Source organism: Hydra vulgaris, chromosome 05 (genome assembly GCF_038396675.1).
Source record: "Hydra vulgaris chromosome 05, alternate assembly HydraT2T_AEP".
NCBI classification, from domain to species: Eukaryota; Metazoa; Cnidaria; class Hydrozoa; order Anthoathecata; family Hydridae; genus Hydra; species Hydra vulgaris.
In genome coordinates, this window is record NC_088924.1 from 29,926,651 (window position 1) to 29,952,502 (window position 25,852).

The 25,852-nt window shown below is 27.8% G+C and overlaps 1 protein-coding gene across 1 annotated transcript in view; it reads left to right on the forward strand.

The window, feature by feature from the left end:
• The window catches only part of LOC136080775 (sodium/potassium-transporting ATPase subunit alpha-like), a 44,966-nt gene that overhangs the window by 15,735 nt on the left and 3,379 nt on the right, over window positions 1-25,852 (forward strand). The window contains exons 3-8 of the mRNA XM_065797867.1: window positions 7,604-7,930; window positions 11,029-11,214; window positions 11,574-11,960; window positions 13,691-13,998; window positions 18,646-18,944; window positions 20,658-20,852. Coding sequence (XP_065653939.1) covers window positions 7,604-7,930; window positions 11,029-11,214; window positions 11,574-11,960; window positions 13,691-13,998; window positions 18,646-18,944; window positions 20,658-20,852 — 1,702 coding nt within the window. The remainder of the gene's footprint in view (window positions 1-7,603; window positions 7,931-11,028; window positions 11,215-11,573; window positions 11,961-13,690; window positions 13,999-18,645; window positions 18,945-20,657; window positions 20,853-25,852) is intronic.

Below are 25,852 nucleotides of genomic sequence, written 5' to 3' on the forward strand. Positions count from 1 at the left end.
ATCTTTTTTTTGAAAAAATAAATGTTTATACAATTTAAAAATATTATATATAAAACTTTCTAAAAACTTAAATAAAATTTGTTCATTTATTAAACGATAATTAGAAGCAATTTGTTGCTTAATGTAAAAGCGTTTTACATAACTTTAATAAAACCCTTTAAAAAGATCAGTTTTAAAGTAATTTATTTCAAATGCAATTAAAAATATAACAAAAGTAATTTTTGCTTTCGAGTTAAAGTTTTTTGAGTTTTACATTAGTGCTTTTATTTTTTATTTTTCAAAAGGAGTTGTTTTCATTTTTTTTTAAATTTCTTTCTAGTTTAAGTTTAGTATAGTGTTTCTTTTTCAGCGCATTTTTGATATTTTTAAATCGTCAAAACATCTAAACAGTCGTGGTCAAGTTGTCAAAAAAAATCAAAAATCATTTACATAAGCAATAACATTTGATCGCACACTATTCCTGTCCAAGCCTGTATACATACACATATACAGCCCTCAGAATTAGGGTTGGCATTCGGCAATGCCAACCTAGCTGGTAACTTAAAAGTGTTTGTGGTTGGCAAAAAATTGCTGTTTCTGTGTTTTATGGTAACCTCTTTGGGGTTATCATAAAGTTTTTTTGCCAACCTGATGTTGATCTCTTACAGTATGAGGTCAGCAATAAATTGCCAACCTCATTTTTCCTAATTCCAAGAGTTGCATATAGAGGGCTTCAGTATATAAATTGACTTAAAATCTAAATCCTATAACATGCTGCTGCAAAAGAGTGTCGCTTCATCAAATGAGGGTTTAGCATGGGGCAGCAATCTTCTTTCATTTTTCTTCATTTTTTTCTTCATTTTCTGAAAAAGTCCTATGCTATAAATATAAGCACAGAGGTGGAAAAAGTAACACAATTTTCTACTTAAGTAAAAGTACTGTTACTTGAGTGAAGTTTTACTCAAGTACAAGTAAACGTTACAGATTGAAAAATTAACTCAAGTAATAATAAAAAGTAGCTCATTACTAAGTAGTTACTTTTTTTATTACTTCTCATTAAGTTATTTTTTCAACAGCCATTTTCAGGTGACAGACCTGTTGAATAAAAAACATGAACAACAAGGTCTATTCTTTTCTGTATATCTTTACAGTTATTATATTTAAGTAATATTTTTAAGTGTGCGTTTATTAATACAAATAATACAATATTACAATGTCATTATTTAATACTCATTTTATCAGTTAAAGCATTTTTTTTTTCTTGTTTCTTGCAAAATTTGCAGAAATGTAGAATAGGCAAATTTATCATTATATTTTGTGAAGATATGCTTGCTATGCAAATATGTAAAAAATGCTTTAATAAATAATTTTTTTCCTCAATAAAAGGAGCATTTTAAAGGAACATCTTTAAAATAAAGCCAATAATTTGTGTAACTATGATATATAATTAATTAAAAATAACAAGTTATTTTTCATGTATAATGTAAACATAATAAATCTTCATTTTTAATTTTCTTTTAAAGTTCTTTTTAAAATTTTATTTTAAAGTTCTAAAAGAAAGATTGAAATTCAAAAAATAAGCGACGCACGTTTTTAATGATGAAGACATTAAAAACGTGCTTACTTAAAACATTAATAAATGAAAATTATAAAGAAACACTTTTATAAAACAGTTGCTATCTTTTATCGACTAAAAAAATTAAATCATTCTTTTTGTAATTTTTTAATGCGCAATATTTTTTTTACTCAGTAATGTATATGATTTAAAATGTGGCAAAGTACAATACTTTAAAAAATATTTTTAAGTAAAAGTAGATATTAATGGCAATAAGCCACCCAACAATCAATTATTATTCTAAAACTGTTTTAATTTTTTAAGGTTGTTTATAAACAGTAAGAATACTTATTTTATGACATTTTTTTAACCCTCAGAAAAACAAGATCAGCAAAAAATTGCTGTTCTTGTTTAGCAAAAAATTGCCGTTTTAGGTTAGCATCAGATCAACACAAAATTTTGAATCAGAGTTTGACAAGTTGACAAACTTGTAAATATTTAACGATTGATAGAAAAATAAGCACAGATTCGCCGCTGTTTGCTTAAAAATCAGAAGAAAAATTGTACTATTATGTATTTTTTTGCTAATTTTGATTCCTTTATTTTAATTAATAAAACATTTTTTCATTTTTAATTTAATTATTTTGTTTACAACTTGAATGAAATGTAATATTTTTGGAATTTAAATAAAATGTTTGTTTTGCCGTTTTAATTTAATTATTTTATAAGGAATTAATTTTTTATATAAATTTAATAATTTTAATATTTTATAACGAATTAGTAAAAACCTTAGTTTTTTTTATTTTCCAAAGTATTTTATTTAAAATTAATTTAAAACATTTTTTTATTTTTTGTTTATTTTTATTCTGATTCTCTCTCAACTGCAAGCTGGCTGCAAGCAACCACTATTAAGTTGGGAGTTACTAGAAGAAAAAACTAGAATTATAGAGCAAGGAAAGTTGGCAGAAGACTTAAAAAGTTGGAGTTGGCAGAAGACTTAAAAAGTTAAAAATTGTATGAGTCAGGAAAACATGAACATAGGAGAGAGTTCTAGTGTACTAAAGGGTACTAGTGTGGAAAAAAAACTAGACAAATAAAATTTTTTAGAGCATGCATGCACAAAATTCTACAAAATACAAAATTATTTGAAATATAATATCTATAATAAGCTTATATGATCTTAATAAGCTAATATAAGCTTCTTTGAGTTAATTAGGACTTTTCAGTCTGTTTAATGTTTTTTTCAACCCAAAAGTTCCATGTAAAATTGTATAAATTAACATTGCTATCCTAAACGTGATACCAATTTTGAAAACCTATTCTTCCGATATATAATACATGCAAAATATTATATATATAATATATAATACATAATAATACAATATAATATATTGTAGATGTAAAAATGTTATTTTATAAATATAATTTTCTCATAACTTGTAACGTTAGCGTGGTCTAGTGGATACTGCCTTAGGTTAGTTAACCAAGGGTTCCAGGTTCACTTCTCAGTATCGATATTTTTTTCTTCTAGTGCACCAAGGTTGTTTTTTTGTTGCTGCACACTTTTTTGCACTAAATAAATAAAGTTCTTACCATATAAAGCCAAAGCGCAGAATGTGCACTGCTCATAGATTATTACAGTCGTAACAGTCTGTTAACAGGCTGTAACTACTCCGTTAATGGAGTGTACACATCGACTAAGTAAGATTTAGGCATAGTTTTTTTTTTACAATCAACATGTAGATACATCAAATGAGGGTTTTGGCATGGTCAGATACTCTTAATTAAAAGAAAGTCTCCTCTAGATTTGAAAGTAAAAAAAAAAATGTTGCATCACAAAATCAAGACCCCTCCCCCAAATAACAAATCGTCACAAAATTGCCTACTCCTGCAAAAAAGCATGATGTAATTTATGGACGACCCCTTAGCAGATAGAGCGGGTCCAACAACATTTACAATGTGTTTTTGAACCTTGTTTAGAAAAGAAAGAGCATCATTAGAAGAACCAGCCCAAATATGACAACAGTATTCCATACAGGGACAAATAAGAGATTTGTAGAGGTAGGTGTATATGGTTTCTATGAAAGGTCAGTAATAAACAATAATCCAAGAAGACATAAAGAAGAGGGCTCAGTGAGAGGGTTCCATTCATTATAGGATTTATTATATTCATTATAGTTGCCATTCATATATCGACAGTATTGCGATAGTTGTTTGCAGTAAATAACTGAGTTTTGTTGGAGTTAAAATTTACAAGCCACTGTGAGCCCAATATTTTCCAGAAGTGAGATCAGATTCAAGACCAGTTGCCTGTTCTTGGCGATCGAAAGAAGACATTTTGTCCAGATAGGAGTATAAATTTGAGTCATCAGCGAATAGAGCCACTTTAAATGTAAGATTGTTGGATAGATCATTAATATAGATAAGAAATGAAACAGGACCAAGGATAGGACCTTGAGGTACCACAGAAGTTACTAGAAATAAAGAAAAAAAATTCCTTCTAGGATGACTTTAATAAAGTATTTAGAAAGAAACCATTTCATAATCTCAAAAACGTTCCCAGATACACCATATGAAACAAGCTTTTGGAGAAGACCAGCATGTCAAACTTTGTCAAAAGACTTAGATATGTCATGAGCAATAGCTTTAGCCTCTCTGCCTCCATCTAATGTACAATAAAATCTTTCAGTCACAGCAGTTAGCAAGTCAGCTGTAGAGTGAGAGGATTGACAACCGTATTGGTTGCCTGACACTAAGTTATTTGACTCAAGATAGAATATGAGAATTTTGTTTATCAAGGACTCAAAGACCTTGCTAATAAAAGAAAGACTGATCAGATGATAATTAGAGGGGTCAGAATGTTCAGAGTTTTTGAAAATTAGAACAAAAAATTATCTAGCAGGCAGGAAAACAAGACTCAGTCAAATACTTATTAAATAGTTTAGAGAGAATTGAATAGAGTTCTGGAGAACAATTTTGTAAGACTATGACAAGAATGTTGTCTGGAACACAAGCCGTAGAAGAGTTTAATAAATATATGACTTTAGCAATGGAAGCTGGAGTGATTAGAATGTCTAACAATGGATTAACATGTTTAGTTGGAAAGGAAGGAAGAGAATGGCCATAAGATTCAAGAGTCAAATTTGAAGAAAAGTTCTTTGCAAATAGTTCTGTATTATCATTTGAAGAGGTAATAAGATCAGTCTTATGAATGAGAGATGGAATGTTAGACCTAGCCTTGTTAATGACGCTGTTGAAGATTTTTCAAAAGTCTCTAGAACCTAAATGAGAGACAAGATTTATTGAACTGAGAACAATGGAGCTTAGCATCTGACAGCACCTTTTTACATTGATTTCTACATCGTTTGTTCTCAAGAGAGTTGTTCTTTTGAAAAAAATTATTATGATTAGATATAGCAGCTGCACAAGAAGGTAAAAACCATAGAGTAGAATGAGGCTTGACTTGGAACCGGCAAGAAGTAATAAAAGCTTCCAGTGTAGCTTTACGTAAAGCTTTAGGGTAGTATGTAGTGCAATGATAGGGTGTGTTCGAAAAGGAACTACGAGAATAAAGATTTAAAGTGATCATAGCACGGTCAGAACCACCTAAAGGAGAAAAAGGAGAAACTCAGCACAAGCTAGGATCAGAGACAAGCCGTAAATCAAGGAGTAAAGCTAAATGGTTAGGGTTGTCAGGGAAACGAGTCACAAAGTTAACTATCTGGCTTAAAGATTGAGAAATGCTTAGGTTATAGGCTTTAATGCCAGCAGGGTCAGTGGGGTTAGAGCCAAGCCATTCAGCATGATGAGCATTAAAGTCACCAATAACAACAACATTGGCAGAAGGGTAAAGAGAGAGGGCATGGTTAATTTGATCAGAAATTGCATCTAATAAAGTGCAGTCTTGGGAAAAAGGAGAACGAAGAGAAATGTGTAAAGAACAAAGAGAAATGTGTAAAGAACAAAGAGAAATGTGTAAAGAACAAAGAGAAATGTGATAGAGTGAAGAGGGGCTAAGCGGAAGCACATAAAAGAATTGTCAAAGGATTCGAACCTGATTTCATGACAACTAGGTGAATTGGTGCAAATGTATACCCCCTAGCTAAGCATGTGACTATTGGAGTCTTTGCATATTAAAGGATAGTACCCATCAACACTGAGATTAGATGAAGGAATAGTAGAATTTAAATTAGTCTCACTAAGAGCAAGCAAGTCTAGTGAATTTTTCAAGAGGTAAGGTTCAACTGATGGAAGGTTGCTTCGCAGACCATGAGTATTTGTAAAAGATATATTAAAACAGTCAGTTGGTGAGGATGGTTTTTTTATGTTTAAACGCTACATGGCACTATTAAGACTCTGATATTTTGCAGCTGTTGATGGAATCAGCCTCTTTGAGAGCTACCACAAAGTTTGGGAAACCTTACTACCAGTCAGCCTCAGAACCATTAAACTGGGTTTTAGAGCTGTACTTTCATTAGGAGATAACAGGAAGAGTTCCATAGCCACTATCAAAGAGGCACAAGCAAAAACCTATAAGTAGAGTCAAGAAGATCCAGCATTCATCATCCTATGCAGGAAACAATGTAACACAGATTTACATCTATGCTAACCTAATAGATGAAGAAGGGGTTTGAGGCTGGTTAGCAGAATTATTCTGCCTACCCCTAAAGTCTTTGCCTAGGAGGTCTCCTACAAGACAGTAGCTGGATGTATTTTTAAGTATCTGATGAACTATCATTGGATAATATTTCATCAGATACTTTTAGAAAGCTTTACCTAATGTTTTTCCATATGCATATATTCTATATTTCTATCTGACCCGATTTTTAGTCTCAATTGAATTTTCTCATAAAATAGTTACATCAATGGTTAATGGCTTCATCTTCTTTTGGTTTATCTGAACTTACTCACAAAAATCTATTTACTTTTCATCAGGTTATTTATTTCATGTCATAAATAACTAATTTGTACTGAAATTTGTATTTTACAGAATACAAATTTCTTCGATTTTCACATTGAACTATATACCAAAAATATTTATTATAAAGGCTTGTTAAATTCAATAAGGATAATGGATTAGATTAGTTCTATTTTCTGGAGGACTCCAAAATATATATAAAGTTTTATTTTATTTTAACATGAGTTTATCCATTAAAACCAATACTTTTTTTAATATATGAAAATCTGCAAAGATAATCCCTTTTTTCAAATCTGGTAACTGAACTTCAACTTTCAATAAATTTTGTTAGCATTTTTCACCAAATAGGTGTCAATATCCAATGAGAGATTAACAATGGGTAAAAGTTTAGTGTTATATTCCTGTATCAGTCAAAAGCTTTTGACTCAATTGCTAATGGCCTTATGCTGAATAAACTGCTTTCTTATTGATAAATGTAAAATTGCTTGACTGGTTAGCAGACAGGAGAAAATTTTGTTGAAACTTTTCTCCTAATGTTGAAATAAAAAACACCAGATCAAGTTTTGATACTACTTCTTGTTGAACTTCTCAAAGAAATGTTCTTGGATTGCTCCATTTATAATTTTCCCATAAATATTTCCAAACAATAAATTATTTTAAGACTACTACCAATTGATAGTGTTTTACTTTGATTACCACCAGTTAAGCTAGAAACTAAAAAAATGGTTATAATTTTGGTCAGGTTAGACTTAAATAGTCTCTCACATGAGCTGAGACTTAAATTTGATTATAAAAAATTTTTCTCGCAAGAAATGCATCTTATATTACTTTTTAAATTTAAAATAAATATTTATGTTATTTATAAATGTTATTTTTACTTTTGTTTTTTAAGTTTTTTTGCATACTTTTAGTTTTCTTTTTTTTTACTTTTTTTACTTCTTTTTCAAGCATTTTAACTAGACTTTCAGAATAGTAGATTTAAAATTGTATTTATAAAATGCAAGTACAAAATTTGTTCTGATATAGTTAGATATAGTTTTTTTAAAAACCATATATTAAACCAAGTATTAAAGAAATTTGATATAGTTTTTTAAAAACCATAGCCATACATATTGTTTTTTTTTTCTATAATATTTTTAATGTAATCGTAGAATGAACACAGCATGAGCCTTGATGATTTGCTAATAAAGTACGAAACAAGCTTAGAAAATGGGTTGTCAACTGATGTTGCTGTTCGCAATTTACAACGTGATGGACCTAATGCTTTGACCCCGCCTAAGCAAACTCCAGAGTGGGTGAAGTTTTGCAAGCAAATGTTTGGTGGTTTTTCAATACTTTTGTGGGCAGGTTCTATTTTGTGTTTTTTTGCGTATGGTATTCGTGCAGTTAAAGAAGAAAATCCTAACATGGATGAATTGTATTTGGGTATTGTACTAGCAGTTGTCGTAATTATTACTGGTTGCTTTTCATACTATCAGGTTTAATTATATTTTATTAAAAATTGATTCAGTTCTGCTCTGCTTACAATTTGTTGGCGACTTGATTGTTTAAATTACAGTCCCTGGCCACAATATTATGATCACCTAAAATTTTTGTGTATTTTTAACTTCAAGGGTTTGTAAAAAGTATAAAAAAGTACAATTGCAATCTTAGTTATATTTTATTGATAAAATATGTTTCCTTAATAATAAAATAATATTTCAAAATGAATATACACATATTTTAACAAACAATTACTCCTTTTGATTGCAAGTCATTAAAAAATATTAATATTTTGTTGTTCCTCTTTTCAACGAAATGACTTTAGCTATTTGATCTGGCATACTTTTAATACAGTTTATTGTTGCTGTCTTAATTTTTTCGTTGTGGTGCCAATGATAGAGTAGAGGAAGAGATTTTCTTCTTGAGAATGATCCACAAATTCTCAATCAGATTCAGGTCAGGAAAGTTCCCTAACCAATCTAAAATGGGGATATTTTTTGTTTTAAAAAAGTTTGTGATCCTTTTAGCTTTATGGCATAGAGCACTATCATGCATAAACCTAAATGTATTGTTATTTGGAAACCACTCATATATTTGGGGGATAAGTTGGCTCTCCATAACCTCTTGGTACTGTATTTGGTTCATCATCCCATTGACAATATATAGTCTTCCTGTGCCTTTACCACTGATAACTGACCATACCATAACTTTAGTTGGATGTTTAATAGTTTGTACAATGCAATCTGGATGATATTTTTTGTTGGTCTTCTTCGGACAATAGTGGCTTTTTCCAACAAGATCTCAAAAGTTGATTCGTCTGAAAAACATACCTGAAAAAATCATAGCGTGGTTGTAATCAAGTTTATGTCAACATTTAAACACTTTTTTAACAATATTTCATTCAAAATTGATAAACTTACACATTCTCAATCTCCAATAGCCATATACTTATGATTTTTTGCCCATTGCAATCTCTTTTTTATCATTGCTGGAGTTAGCTTTGGTTTTTTAGCCGGTTTGTATGATTTTAAACGAACTTCACTATGCGCTCCGAAACTTGTATTCCAGATTCTTGAACAAGTTTTGACAGCAAGAGGGGTGATTTTTTCTATTTTCCAAATAAATATCCCTTATAATTCTGTCTGTCCTGGGAGTGGTTTTACATTTTGACCCACTTTGTCCTTTCCCTGTTTGGAGAAAGAGTGATGTCGTTTTCCATTTTGTATTTAATTTTATTGATAAAAGGTTGCAATTTATAAATTTTATAAAATGTATTAAACTTTATAAAATGTATTAAAAATGATAAATTGCTTTTCACTCAAAAAAAACTGTTAAAATATAAAAAAAATGTATGTGACAGACCAACCACGTTTTTTTTTTAAATTGACAAAAACTCATATTGCTGGCTTAAAACACACCTAACTTCACATTGGTCATAATTATAAAGAATTTTTCTTTTCTATTTTATTCAATAGATGTCAGTATTGTATATTAAATTAGTAATAATAATATACTCACCTTAAAATTTCTTTAAAATAACTTTAAAACAAAATATATGGAAAAACTGAGGTGATCATAATATTGTGGCCAGGGACTGTAATTTAAGTATTAGGGCTACTTATGATAGTTCGCGCATATACCAATGTTTGCAAATTTTTTTAGCGCACTTACACCATTCACTTTTATGCTAGTTCACACTTATTAAATTTGCGGTTATTCAGTCATTCCAGTTCAAGACATTAAAATTTTTTTAAAAAAAACTTTTAATGTCTTGAAATTGAATTTATATGAAATTATTTATAAAAACTGAATTTATTAAAATTTTTAATAAATTCAGTTTTAATAAATAATTTCATATAATAATAAAAGATTTTCAGGTTTAATAAATAATTTCAGTTTTAATAAATTTTCACTTTTAATAATTTTTAGTTAACTTTTAATAAGTTTTTAGTAAACTTTTAAAAGAGGTTCATTAAAACTACTACATAGTAAGTTGTTCTAATTTGCTGCTGACTGTGTTTTTCTCACTTGAATAATTTTTTATTTTAGATGAAAAAGTAATCAACTTTTTAATTTGAAATAAAAAAATAGACCATTATATATTAAAGATTTTTTTTAATAAGTTGTCTCTAAACTATAAATTTAATATCTTTTTAAAAATTCTTACTGAAATTTATTGATAAACTTTACTACTTCATTTTTTTTTTTTTACAAATTCAGTTTTTGAAACAGTTTTTAATTTGTAAAGTTTTAACTCGTATATGAAAAGCAAGTTAACAGCAGTGGCGCAGTGGTAGCGCACTTGCCTCAGAAATGTAAGATCTGTGGTTCAAACCCCACCTCTAAGCAAGTTTTTCGACATCAGTTGGAAAGGAGGCATGGACTTCCTATTAAATGCTCTTCTGTGGTGCTTTGTGATAAGACCGTAAGGACTTCTTGGGGCTCCTAAAAAAAACAAAAAAACATTACAATCATTCAACCTTACTATTTAAAACAAGAAAAGATCAAAATAGTAGACGCTAAACATATTGTGACATTTTTTAAAATAGTTAACAACATGTGTTTTGTTTGCAGAAAAAAAAATTACATTAAAAATATAGTGTCAATTTTTAGTTTAATGGCTATTTGTTGTTAGTATGACTTTCACTGGTCATGCAACAAACTTTTTTCATGTTCCTTTAAATGAAAATATAGACTTTCACTGGTCATACACACCAAACTTTTTTCATGTTCCTTTAAATGTCTGTTTTTTTGTACTTAAAAATCTCTTTAGCACAACAAAAACTTTTTAATAATAAGTAGTACATATTTTATAAGGTTGATATAGATGGACTTTAATGACTATTTGTTTTGATGATGACTTTCATTACCACTTATTATGACTTTTATTACCACTTGTTACCATTTTAATTACTACTTATTACTACTTTAATTATCACAACATAGATGTGCACATGGCAACGCATTTAGATGTACACAGCGTATTTAATTGTGCGTATGGTATTGTTAAATATGCTAAGGATTTTTAATACTAATAACAGTAATATTAGTAAATATAGATAAATGAGTTTTTATATGGTTAAAATTTACTTAGGAATCCAAGAGTTCAAAAATAATGGAGAGCTTCAAAAGAATGATACCACAAGAAGCCAATGTGTTGCGTGAGGGTCAAAAAATTACTATAAATGCAGAACAATGTGTTGTTGGTGATGTTGTTTTTGTAAAGTTTGGAGATCGAATTCCAGCTGATATTCGAATTGTTGAATGTAAAGGACTAAAGGTAAGTAGTTGCGTTTAAAAAAGTAACCATTAGTAACCAAGTAACCATTTATACTATATTTATACTATATTATATTAATCCATAATGATGTTTATGTAGATATGAATCCTTTTTTTTTTTTTTTTCAATTTAAATAATTATTATATTATAGTTATAGATAATTATTTCTATTTTTATGTATAAATTTTAAATTTTGTTTACCAAAGTTAATTTCTTCAACAGCTACAATTTAACGGTGCTTGCGTTTTTAACATAAATATTAATTGCAGTCTGGTAAAAGGAAATTTTTTTAACACAAAGATATTTCTGAAAATTCTTTTTTTCAAAAAATTTATATTTTTTTCATTTTTATTCTCAAGGTTGACAATTCCTCACTGACTGGAGAATCAGAGCCTCAAGGTCGTGGTGTTGATTGTACATCTGAGAATCCTATTGAAACAAAGAACCTTGCTTTTTTTTCAACTAATGCTGTTGAAGGTACTGCTACTGGAATAGTTGTTAGGATAGGTGATAATACTGTTATGGGTCGAATCGCTAATCTTGCATCAGGATTAGGAAGTGGTAAAACTCCTATTGCATTAGAAATAGAACATTTTATTCACATTGTAACAGGAGTTGCAGTTTTTCTTGGTGTAAGTTTTCTGATTATTTCACTTGCAATGGGTTATCATTGGTTAGAGGCAATTATTTTCCTTATTGGTATTATTGTTGCCAATGTGCCTGAAGGTTTACTTGCAACTGTTACTGTAAGTTTTTATTTTTTTAAACAACGGTTTGAACAGTTGATGAGTTTAATGTCTAAATCTTTATAGCAACTATGGTTTTATTGATTATAATTATAATAATTATTAATAGTTATTGTTAATATTTTCACAGAAACTTTTATTAGTTTTTCCTTTAAGTTATTTTATTTTGTTTTTATAAAAGTTAAAAAATATATATAAGTATATAAAATATATAAAAAGATATGTAAAAAAAAAATTAATATAATATAAAAATTAAAAAGAAAAATAGTTAAAAAGACTTTAAAAAAAATATTTAATAATAGGAACACGAGTTAAAATGACAAATAATTTTTAATGAGTTTTTAATGACATTTTTTGATGAGTTACTATGACAACTTTTGAGTGGTATAATAAGTAAATTTACAAACGATTGAAAGGCTTAAGAGATAGCTCATTAAATAATCAGTTTTATTATTTTATGATAATATTTTATATTCAATGATATTTCAAGAATATTTTATGATAATTTTTTTATATTCAATGATATTTCAAGAATATTTTATGATAAGATTTTATAGCTCATTAAATTTTCAGTTTTATTATGCTCATTTAAAGTCATGAACGCTGTTTTAATGAAAAAGTTAATTCGTCGTATTGGAAAAATTTATGAAAAAACAATACGATAATTTTATGATTGCAAAAATCAAAACTTACATAATTTAGTTTATTGTTTGTTTAAACACCGGTTAATTCAAGTATTATAAATAAAAAAAAACAAAGTTTAAAATAATAGTTACTAAAAGTCTGAAAAATATGCACCGTGATCTTAAAATTGACCAATTAAATTATATTAAAACTATTTGTGCGTTGTACGAAACATTAAAATTCGATTTTAGTTTTGGGAAAACTTTGAAGGTTTATTTATTCAAAAAATAAAATGTTTTAAATTAGACATGAATTAATTGATAATAAAAATAATGATAAATGTTAATATATATGTTTTTAAGTTTTGTTTTAAAGTATAGTATAAACAAAATAACTTAAAGAAGCTAACTATAGCTTCTTTAAGTTTGTTTACAATTAGTTTGTTTACAATTTTTAATTTTATATAAATTTCTGTGCTAGAGAGTTGCAAGCATTTAACTGACAGTTTTATTTGATAAGAAAATGAGATTTAAATAAATATTAAATGAGATTTAAATTAGTAGTTATGATTTTTTTAAATTAAAAAAATTTGATCATTACTAAAATTTGATCATCGCTAAATTCCAATAGGCTGTTGTGATTTGCAGTTGTTTTCTTTTTAATATTGCATTGTGCTGTATGCTTTGTTTTTCTTGTTTTATCTGATGATTTTTAAATGAATTAAGGTATTGAAGTTTAAATCATAATTAATAATAAGTTTAAATCATAATAATAATAATAATAATAATAATAATATGATTTTATAATGAGATTATTTATCATAATTTCAAGATTAAAGTGCGATTTTTTTTTTATTGAATTACAACTAATGAAATTTGTGATAAAAGCAGTGTTGATGGTTTTTAAAAAACTAAAAATTTAAAGACCTGAAACATTTCCAGATATTGCAATTTGCCATCATTTAATTTGCCTCTCACATGAATCTAATTTGAAATTTTTAATTTTAATAATAATTTACTAAGTTGATTACCTTGTTTAATCAGAGCGCATGAATAAAGTTAAAATTTTAATAATAATTTACTAAGTGTTGAGATTTTAATTTTTAGGTATGCTTGACTCTGACTGCAAAAAAAATGGCAAAAAAAAATTGTCTTGTAAAACATTTAGAAGCAGTTGAAACTCTAGGTAGCACTTCTGTTATTTGTTCTGATAAAACTGGTACATTGACTCAAAATCGTATGACTGTTGCTCACATGTGGTTTGATAAAATGATTATTGAAGCTGATACTACTGAAGATCAGTCCGGAATAGCACATGATAAAGGATCTTCAACATGGAAAGCTCTTGCAATGGTTGGTGCGTTATGTAACCGAGCTGAATTTAAGCCTAATCAAAATGATATTCCAGTTCTCAGGTTTTAATTTTGAAAATTATGTTTGTTTTAATATACCTAAAATTAGGGTGGAGGGATTTTCATAGCAAAAAAAGAAAGTTTAAAAATAAACATTCCTGAGTTGTGAATGGTTTTCTACTAGTTATAACTGGAAACCAAAAAAATATTTTTGGATTTAGATGGAATTAGAATTTTCCTTCTCTGACAAAATAGTTTTAGTTACATTTTTTTTTAATAAAAAATTTTCATAAAATAAAATGAATATTTTCAAAACTAGCATTTTATTGCGTCTTTTAAGTATCAAGTTGAAATAGTTTAGAAAAATTTTTTTTTCTTATATTAGGATTCCACAAAAATCTTGATTCCTAGAAGAGCCTTAAAAAATCATTTTAACAAATGAGTAAGGTTATTTTTTTACTAAAAGACAACAATTTAAAACTCAGGCAAACCTAAATTCAAAAATTTTTCAAATTACTCCACCCTATGTATATAATCATGTCTTGTAACACAAGACAGAGTTTGACATAGTAAGGTTATTTGTAAGTAAGGTTAAGTATTTGAAGTAAGGTTATTTGACATATACTAATATAACATGAAACTAATGACAGTTTGTTAAATGTAAATTTGTATTCTCTTTTTCTTCTCTTTTTGGTCTTCAAAGCAATTACTTTAGTTTTTATCCAGACATTATAATATTAAACAAACAATGCAATATTTTTTGTCTAAACTTAGTTGACAAAACTTTATATATGTATGTCAGGCCTTGTTTTAAATTAAAAAAATGCTCAACGCATTAGCCTAATTTGACGTCATAAAGTTCTCTTTTTATTTTTATTTATCTTTTTATTTTTTAAAGACATCAACTTAAATTACTGCAATAATAATAATTACCGCAAAACAAGTTAAATATTATTTAACTCATTTTTTATTATTACTATTACGAAATGTTTATTTTCTTTCAATTTTTTATTATATTGAATAAATTTAAATTACATTAAAATTTTTTTTTTATATAAACACATTTTTTTTCTCGACGTTTGTATAAATGAATTAAAATATGTTAAATTTTTTAAAATGATTATTTCTTAAATAATCATTATGAAATTTGCAACTAGAAAAGATTTTTAAAAAATTAGTGAATAACAATTACAAAAATTACCTTGATTTATCTACTTTATTTATTAAAAGTTTATTATTGTATTAGCGATTTTGTTGTGAAAGCAAAGATTATTATTCCAAACACCATTTGTTAAAATTATATCGTTATATATATCATTTATTAAAAAAAAATTGCTGCGCTCTACTTGTATTATAAAAATAAGTTTAACTTATGTTTTGTGCAAATTCTTGATACAGCCTTGGAACACGTTCATTTAATATTTAATTTTGAGTAGAAAAAAATGTTTAGGAAAGAAAACCGAAAAGAGGATTGTGATAAAAATGAGTTGTTTTTTTTTAAGAATAAATAAAATTTTAATATTAAACAAGATATTTAGTAACATTTTTCAATTAACTTGACAGTTAAGTTAAACCCAAGTATTAACTTTAATTTTAATAAATTTAAATATTTTTTTAAATCAGAATTAATTTTTTTTTTTTTAAATGGAAATTAAATTATATATTTTTTTATCAGAATAAAATTATATATTTTTATTAAACTAGTTTTGAATTAAATCATATATTTTTTATCAGAATTAAATTACATTATAATGATCTTTGCTTCAAGCTTAAAGTATTAGGGTTTTTCAAGCGAAATAGTTGATCATTGCAATAAAAAAAAATTACAAATTATTTATTACTATAGTCAATTTTTTTAATGCAATCAAAAGTTGCATAAATATTCTTATGATTCTCAAGATGATAAATGTTTTTATTATATATATTTCTTTTATGGTTTTTTTTTTTTTTTTTTACATTCTGATTAATAACTTGCCATTAAAAAAAAAATTGTTTTCTGTTTGATAGAATAATTAGGTTAGTAGAGATTTTCGTAGTTTTTAATTTTATTTTAGCGCTTACATCTAACATAAGCATTTTTTTAACATAAGCATTCAAACTTTTTTACATAATCATCATTCAAAAGTTAATGTGGTTTTTTAATTACTGAATAAGTGAATTACTTCTTTTACCTTACCGGTTATATAATAATTTAAAAGTTAAAAAATGATGAAAAGTTGCTTTATGGAAATTGCTCTAGGCGCGTATGTAACGCAGACATAAATTTCTGGCAGCTTAACGCTTTAAAACAAGGTCTGGTGTGTGTTGCCAAGGTACATTAAATTTAATCACTTTTTAAAAAACTGCAAAAACTATGACTAGAAAGTTTTTTAATTAGGGTTAACCACCCAGTGGTCAACGTTTTTTTTTTTTACTTAGTCTTATATAAATGATAATTTTTCACTTGTTACATCATAAATAATAGATCTTAAAGTCTTATCATATAAAGGGATAGTTTCTCTTTACAATACACTTTGAGTGAATGACGTTCAAAAATAAAGGATTTATAGCCTCTAAAATGTCAAATTGTCGAACACAGGACAACATTTTATGATTGATGTTTTTGTTCTCCAGTATTCGACACTTATAAAAATTTTATAAGTATTTTTTTAAAGGTACTTAAATGATACGTAGCAAAACGTAGCAATGATACGTAGCAAAACGAAAAAGTTTTTTATTGTTTGCAACTTAAACTTTAAAAAACATACTTTAGAGAAAACATTTAAAAATGTGTTTTTTATATTATACACCATAAGATAAAAACTTACAATTTAAAGTTAGGTTACATTATTTTTCTGCTTTGTTTTTGTGGTTTTCTTAGCACCACAGCTTAACTTTCTTTTAACACCAGCAGTAGTTGTATTTTTTTTCTTTTCTGCATTTGTTAATCATACTCGTTTGCAAATTTTTTTGTCAGATATTTCCTTACATGGAAACTATTTAAGGTGTTGTCAAGACAGGTGTTGCATGGAATTCTTGAGCAACTGTCCTAACTTTAGAAACAGTGAGTTTAGTTTAGCAAGAGAAACTATTTATGATGCAATATGGCTTTGCTTATAGCTGCTCGTTTAAAACGTTGATGGAGTTAAGACAGGAGGAGGTAAGAAAGTTTCTTTGATCACGAAAAAAAAATATTTGAAAATGCAAGAAAACAATATTAAAATGGAGTGTCAAGGCAAACTTTTATAAAATATGCGCAACTTAATATAGGCTTGCTATTTTAATAGAATTAGAAAGGAAATATAAATATTACCTTCTATATTGTTTCATTCCTCAAAATGGCTTCTTTCTTCTACAGGGCTCGTTTATTGTCTGCATTTTTTTCTTTGTTCATAGATTGTCTGCATTTCTTCTTTGTAAGCAATTAAACCGTTTTTTCCTTGTGGGAAAGTTGAATGATTCTAAATTAAATTTTTTTTTATTGCGTCTGCTCCCAGTGATTCTTTAAAATTAGCGCAATATTTACCAGATAAGGTTTGAGACCTAGCATTGAGCTTCTCAATAGGATCTACTTGCGTACAGTAGAAACTGATTATAAAATTAATTAACTAATAGTACATTAAAAATGCCAAATTTACCTCTTAACATCTAGAACTGCATTGCCAATATCCCCCTCAATATATCGGGATCTTAGGGGTTGTCTATAAATTATGTCACACTTTAGAAGAGGGGGAAGGGTAATGTTTTTGTGACGACTCATACGGAATTTGTTACTTAAGCATTACAATGTTGTGACAAGGGTGGGGGAGGCATCTAAATAGTCAAAACTTGCATGACATAATTTGTGGACAACCCCTTAATGCCATTTTTGAGCAGCATCAATAAAATTCAATAACTTGTAGAAGTGTTAGTTTCAAATATAAAACACTGAAATGGCAAACGTAAATCACTGGCACAAATCACATAAAATAATATATTGTGGCTCAGAACCCCTATTATACAATAAAGTAAAAATAGTAATTTTTAGTGTTTTAGTGTTTTTAATTTTTTTCAGTGTTTTGATTTTAAAGATTTATACATTCATCTTATCTATTTTTCGTGTCAGCATAAAAAAAAAAAAATTCAATTACATTGCATTTGAGAAAGAGTCTCTAGGCAAAAGTATCTCTCTAGGTATCCACTCTAGGCAAGATTATTTCTGTTTTTTATGTAATATATGTATGTACTTTATTTTGCCCGTATACAAACTTTTTTGGAAAGTCTCTAAACATGTTGCATAAATTTCAACACATCAAAGAAATATTAAACATAAACTTTATTAAACATAAACAACATCTTTAAAGAAATTCAAATTATTTTTAAGCTTTTTCATACAAAGTTTCAATTTTTTACCACTTTTACTATCTCAAATTTTTAATTTAAGTTTATGGTCATTATGCTGTTACTTATTCTTTAATAGAAAATATTTTAGTTTACAAAGATAATAATGACAAGAGTGATTATGTGCGATTATCAATGTGATATCTTTTTTTTCTCTTGTCATAATCAATCTTGTCATAATAATGACAAGAGTGATTGTGTGTAATTATCAATGTCTTTTTTTTTTTTAATACTTATAATAATTTTTTAATTATTTTAGCAGTACATTAAGTATTCTCATAGGTTTTAATATCTTTTTTTAATAGTTTTTTTTTTTTTTAATAATTTTTAATGCTCTTATTTTTTATATAGAAAAGAGTGTAATGGAGATGCCTCAGAAACTGCCATTTTAAAATTTGTTGAGCTTTCAGTTGGTAATGTTATGGATATTAGAGCAAAAAACAAAAAGGTTGCAGAGATTCCATTTAATTCAACCAATAAATATCAAGTGTCAGTTCATGAGCAAGAAAATAGTAGTGGTTACCTACTTGTTATGAAAGGTGCACCTGAAAAGGTGTTAGAAAGGTGTTCTACAATTCTTATAAATGGTGAAGAACAACCTCTTAAAGATGATGTTATAGAGATTTACAATAAGGCTTATGATGAACTAGGTAAGTTTTTTTTTTTTTAAGTTTTTCAAGTTTTTTTTTTTTTAAGAAATTTATAAAAAATGTATAATTAAGCCCTAAACCAGCCTATACAAGAAAATTTAAAAAATTGAGTTTATATTAAAAAATAATGTAATGTTTCTTTGCAAACAACAGTGTAATAATTTAAAGTTCACTGTGTAGCAATTATATTTAGTTTGTTTGGTGTAGTGGCTAATAGTTTGTTTGGTGTAGCAGCTTATAGTTTGTTTTGCAGCTTTTGTTGAAAACTTTTAAACTTTGCATTCATAGTTTCATTTTTTTTTATTACTTGAAGCTTGAAATTTATTATTGAAGTCTAAATCAATACCCTCAAGTAATATATCATTATAGTGTACAAATACAAATATTAATTGAGGTTAAAGTTACTAAAAGATTTACAGTTTGTTCAACATATTTCTTTTTATTACATGTTCAAACCAAAAGTTCAAACCAAAAGTTCAAACCAAAAGTTCAAACCAAAAGTTCAAACCAAAAGTTCAAACCAAAAGTTCAAACCAAAAGTTCAAACCAAAAGTTCAAACCAAAAGTTCAAACCAAAAGTTCAAACCAAAAGTTCAAACCAAAAGTTCAAACCAAAAGTTCAAACCAAAAGTTCAAACCAAAAGTTCAAACCAAAAGTTCAAACCAAAAGTTCAAACCAAAAGTTCAAACCAAAAGTTCAAACCAAAAGTTCAAACCAAAAGTTCAAACCAAAAGTTCAAACCAAAAGTTCAAACCAAAAGTTCAAACCAAAAGTTCAAACCAAAAGTTCAAACCAAAAGTTCAAACCAAAAGTTCAAACCAAAAGTTCAAACCAAAAGTTCAAACCAAAAGTTCAAACCAAAAGTTCAAACCAAAAGTTCAAACCAAAAGTTCAAACCAAAAGTTCAAACCAAAAGTTCAAACCAAAAGTTCAAACCAAAAGTTCAAACCAAAAGTTCAAACCAAAAGTTCAAACCAAAAGTTCAAACCAAAAGTTCAAACCAAAAGTTCAAACCAAAAGTTCAAACCAAAAGTTCAAACCAAAAGTTCAAACCAAAAGTTCAAACCAAAAGTTCAAACCAAAAGTTCAAACCAAAAGTTCAAACCAAAAGTTCAAACCAAAAGTTCAAACCAAAAGTTCAAACCAAAAGTTCAAACCAAAAGTTCAAACCAAAAGTTCAAACCAAAAGTTCAAACCAAAAGTTCAAACCAAAAGTTCAAACCAAAAGTTCAAACCAAAAGTTCAAACCAAAAGTTCAAACCAAAAGTTCAAACCAAAAGTTTCACAGTATACTACTAAGTAGTATACTGCGAAAATGCTTTCAATAGTTTTTTTTGGATAGTTTATCAAGTTCTTATTGCCAATACTTAGTCATGTCATTTGTACCATTTGTACCGGATAAAATCTGCTAAACTTGTCATCTCTTTATTCCAGTTGTTTTCCCTGGTACTCCTAATATATGTGACAGGTACTAGGCTCGGATATATTAGATTATAAGTTTTAACAAATAAGTTTTAACAAATTAAAACTAATTTTAACAGATAAGTTTTAACAAATTAAAATTAATTTTAACAGATAAGTTTTAACAAATAAAAAAAAAATTTCAATTGTGTTTTCAAATATATTTGACAAAAATAAACAAAGTGAATTAATTGTCAGAATTTTTAAATACATTGACAATTTTAGAATTTATAACCATTATTTATTTTTAGGTGGCCTTGGTGAACGAGTTTTAGGATTTTGTCATTGTTTCTTACCTGTTGATCAATATCCTAAAGGTTATTTGTTTAAGACTGATGAGGAACAAAATTTTCCATTAGAAGGACTATGTTTTGTTGGTTTATTAAGTATGATTGATCCTCCTCGAGCAGCTGTTCCTGACGCTGTTAGCAAATGTCGAAGTGCTGGTAAGTTGTAATTTTAAAAATTATTTAGGTTATTAATTATGTAGGTTATGTTTTAACATTTTACTTTTAAAGTATTAGATTGTCTTTTCTAAAAATGAAGCCATTATTCCTATTTTATTGTAATATCAAAATTATAAGATAAGTCTATAAAATTAGTTTCAATATCAGACTTTTTGAAGTCAGCAAATACTTCTCTATTGCAATCAACTTAATATTTTTTTATTATCATTTCTCTATTATTTATCTTAGTTTTTTCATTATGTTATAAATAGACATTTATTGGCAATTATAGCGGAATCTTCATGACTATTTTTTGCCATTCATTGTAACGTTAATCAGTAATTTGCGTTTAACATAGCAAAAGGTTAATCAATTCAACATTGTTGAGTTGATCACTTGTTGCACTACCTTGTGGTGGTGTCGGCAAAGTTTAAAATCTTCTCTCAAGCCATAGCGTTGCATTCAAAATAGTGCATTATAAACCAAACAATAATAACAACAATAAACAATATAACAACAATTTTTATGTCATATCCTCATATCATCTTTATAATATTCTTGCGCAATCCTGACTCATTACCTTTATCTTTACAGTTGTATTCAGATATTTTTGTATTTAGAATTTATCAATTGATCTATCTATACCTGATACTTGTTCCAGGTCTTTATTCACATTAAACTTGTGAATAAGCTTGTTTAACGCAAAGTTCCTATAAGATACACAACCAAATTATCAATTACTTGCATATCATATATGCAAAACTAATAAAAAACATCTGATTGAGGAAACTGTTTGATTAGCATTGCTTATTAAACTAGTGATACTCAGAAATGACAAAAATCTGATTCTAAAAAGAAAAATATTTAAACCTAATTTAAAATTTTATGAAATATTTTCTCAGTGTGCTAATAAATTGTAGACAGCTTTGTTTTGCTCTGCAGTTTATATGCTTTTATATGATAGAAATGATGGAACAATGTGAGAAAAAATCAGGCTGTCATCCTGGAACACCAATTAGCAAATCTTTTTTTTTTTTAATAAAATATTGTGTGCCTACAGAATCAATTCTAACTTCATTACTAATGCAGTTGCTTTATGCAATAACCTATGCAATCTTGTTACTCAAAAGCATGCAACCACTAACTTGTTACTTATAAACATGCAACCACTAACTTGTTACTCACAAGCATGCAACCACTTACTTGTTACTCATAAGCATGCAACCACTAACTTGTTACTCATAAGCATGTAACTAATAACTTGTTACTCATAAGCATGTAATCACTAACTTGTTTCTCATAAGCATTCAACCACTAACTTGTTTCTCATAAGCATGCAACCACTAACTTATTACTCATAAACATGCAACCACTAACTTGTTACTCATAAGCATGCAACCACTAACTTGTTTGTCATAAGGATGTAATCACTAACTTGTTACTCATAAGCATGCAACCACTAACTTGTTACTCATAAACATGCAACCAATAACTTGTTACTCATAAGCATGCAACCACTATGTTTAAAGCTTATTGTATTTTGATGTTCTCTTATTGATTTAGAGAAATATAGTATGTATATATAGTAGTATATATGTATAAAATTGATATTTATATATATATATATATATATATAGTGTATAAATATAGTTTTAGTCTAAAATGTATAGTAATATATAAAGTAAAGTAGTAAATATTTCTCTTACAGGAACTCTTACAGAATTAGTGTTTCAGCCCTCAGAATAAGGGTTAAAATTTAGTAATGCTGATCTAACTGCCTACCTAAAAGTGTTTGAGGTGGGCAATTTTTTGTTGACCTTATTTCTATGTTTTTTTTTTTTTTGCCAACCTGATGTCAAGCTATAACAGTTTAGGGTCAACAATTTATTGCTGACCTCATTTTTTCTGATTCCAAGGGTTGGTATTTTTTACTGCTTAATCTTATACTTTTAGAAATCTATTACAAAAGTAGTTTTCAAGATTAGACAAAATCATGTTGCTGCATCATCACAGCAGCACCATCACATGCAATTGCAGCATAATTAGCAATATTTTAATTGTAATTAAGCCATGTTGTTCCACATCTTGAATAGATTTTTTTGTAAACAATACTATGTTGGTAGTTACTAAGAATTGAGGAACAAAAAGTTTTAAAAAGCTATATATTATTTGAAAAACATTGACAGGACGAATTCCAAGAATGAGAATTTAAAACTGCTTTTTGAGGGAAAAAATTAAATTTATAAAATATTTTGGAGCATAAAAAAACATTTTACAGTAAAAGATGTAACTATGCTGAATGGCGAGTAACAAAAAACTGTGTTTTGGCTGGTGAATCAAGATATAAGAGTTAATTTGTGCAGCAACCATGGTAACCATATAGGAACCATGGTTGTATTTACAGAAAACATAAAGAGATGCAATTTATCATTAATCTTTAAAAGACTTTGAACGTGTTAACTAATAGGTTATTGTTGTTGATAAGTTCTTTTTTTGTTTCTGATAAAAAAATGCATGAACATTTCCATCATTTATTACTATTATCTTTGTTTATCTTGTGTAACATTTCTGAACTAAAATTTTCTTATATGCAGATTCTTTTTGGTTATTTTCTGGCTACAAAGTTACTCTGTCAGGAATTTTATGCATATTTTTAACTTTATTACAGTCTACTGACTGAACATATACAATCTGTTTTTAAACTTTTTTAAATAGATAAAGCATCATTTGAAAATCCTGGCCAAATGTGACAGCAAAATTCCATCAAAGACAAATAAGAAATTTATAGAGGAAAAAATCAGAATCAAGGAAACAGTGAGCACAACAAGAGGCAGATGCTAAATTTGCATTGGATCTGATATATAGTTTATTTGAAGGGTAGTAGTAAAAGATTAACCCATTATTTGCTAGAATAATGGGTTATCTTTAGATAATAAGATAAATACAGGGTGACCAGAAAGTTCTGTCAACACTTCACAATCAATATATTTAATGTAATATACATAAACTACTGAAATTACAGTAACAGATCAAGTAACATATGTAGTGTAAGTATACAAAGAATTATTCAAATTGGTCTCCTTTTTGGTCCACTGTCAATGATAATCGATGACGCCATGATTGTATGGCGGCACGAATGGTTTCCATAGGAAATTTTTCCCATTTGCGGATCATCATTCGTTTCATTGAGGCCAAGTTGGAATGTTGTTTACATTGACCTTGGACTCCAAAATACCCCACACGCCAAAATCAAGTGGATTCAGGTCGGGAGAGGACGGAGGCTACTCATCCTTAGCAATAAACTTAGGGTAATTCTGTTGGAGCCATTCTTGCGTTGTTTTAGCTGTATGAGCTGGTGCTGAATCCTGTTGAAAACACCAGTCTCCATTGGGATATAACAAATTGGCTTCTGGTTGCAAAATTGCCTTCAGGAGACTCTTTTGATAAGATACTGCATTAATTTTGGTGCCTCGTTCAATAAAGACCAACGGCAATTTTTCTTTGCTACACACTGCTGCCCATACCATCACTGAACTTCGATTCTGATACCGCTGAACTGTTCCTAAAGACTGAGGTATGTCCTTTAATGATGTTGACCACACCATTGTTTTTAGCATTAAAACTTTGTTCCATCACGAATAACTTTTTCATCAGAAAAGATAATGTTCTGTACCGCACAATGCCCATACTGACGTAACAACGTTTTGCATCTTTGCAACCTGGCCAGCTTTTGATTTGCAGTCAATCCATGAACTTTATGCTTGCGATAAGGTTTCAATCCGAGGTCTAATTTTAATAATTCCCTCATTGACTCTCTGGGTAATCCTTCCTCCTGAGCCAATTTTCGCGCTGACCTTTCAGGGTTTCTCCGAATTTTCTCGCGTATTCGTTTAATACGATCTGGGGTTCGAACTGTTCGTGGACGACCTGACCTTTCACTGTCTTCAACACCATCAGTCTCACGCAACCGTTGGATAGTTTGATAAACACATCTCTCAGTAATTCCATGCACCTTTACTAATTTGAATATTTCAGCATCCGTAAGTCCTTCCTCATAATGTCGTTGTATCAACAAACGATGAACATTCATAATGACGACAATAGAAAGAACAAACCCAGTTACTATTGACAAATTCAGTTACAATTGATAAGCATCATTGTACAGTTACAATTGTACTAAACTGATACAAAACTGATAAAAAATTTAATGATAAACACTTGTAAATAATGAAATATGGGAGACCAGAAAGTATGCACATTGATTACTGACAGATCTTTCCCTGTAATAGAGGAATTAGTAAGAATATTTTTGTCTGATCTGCAACCTGTTTTGAGCATTCAAAGTTGTGAAATCAAAATGATGAAATTAAAATTTTAGCAATATAAATGAAGAGTGGTGTATATTGTTGTATTATTAACTACTTTAGAGGAAAGATTGTCAAGAAGATCAAGAATATAGATGAGATATTAGAAGTTTGACACAGGATGTAATATGCATGAGAAGTTTGACACAGGATGTAGAAGAGTTAAAGTGATATATTGTTTTAATCAACAAAGAGTGATTAAAATGTCTAACAATGACTTAGTTTGTCAAATTAGTTGTTAGATATATTAAAAATAAAATTAATAATGCATTAATTTTATATATATCTATGTATATATATATGTATATATATATATATATATATATATATATATATATATATATATATATATATATATATTAGTAGTAGAAAATCACTTAACAAAAATTATATATATATATATATAATATATATATATATATATATATATATATATATATATATATATATATACAAATATACAAATATATATATATATATATATATATATATATATATATATATATATATATACAAATATATATATATATATATATATATATTATATAATTAATAAAAGTTACTACTTAACAACTGCTTGACAATTTACTGTATAGACTGATAATTTAATGTGGTTTAAGTGCGATTATTAGATTC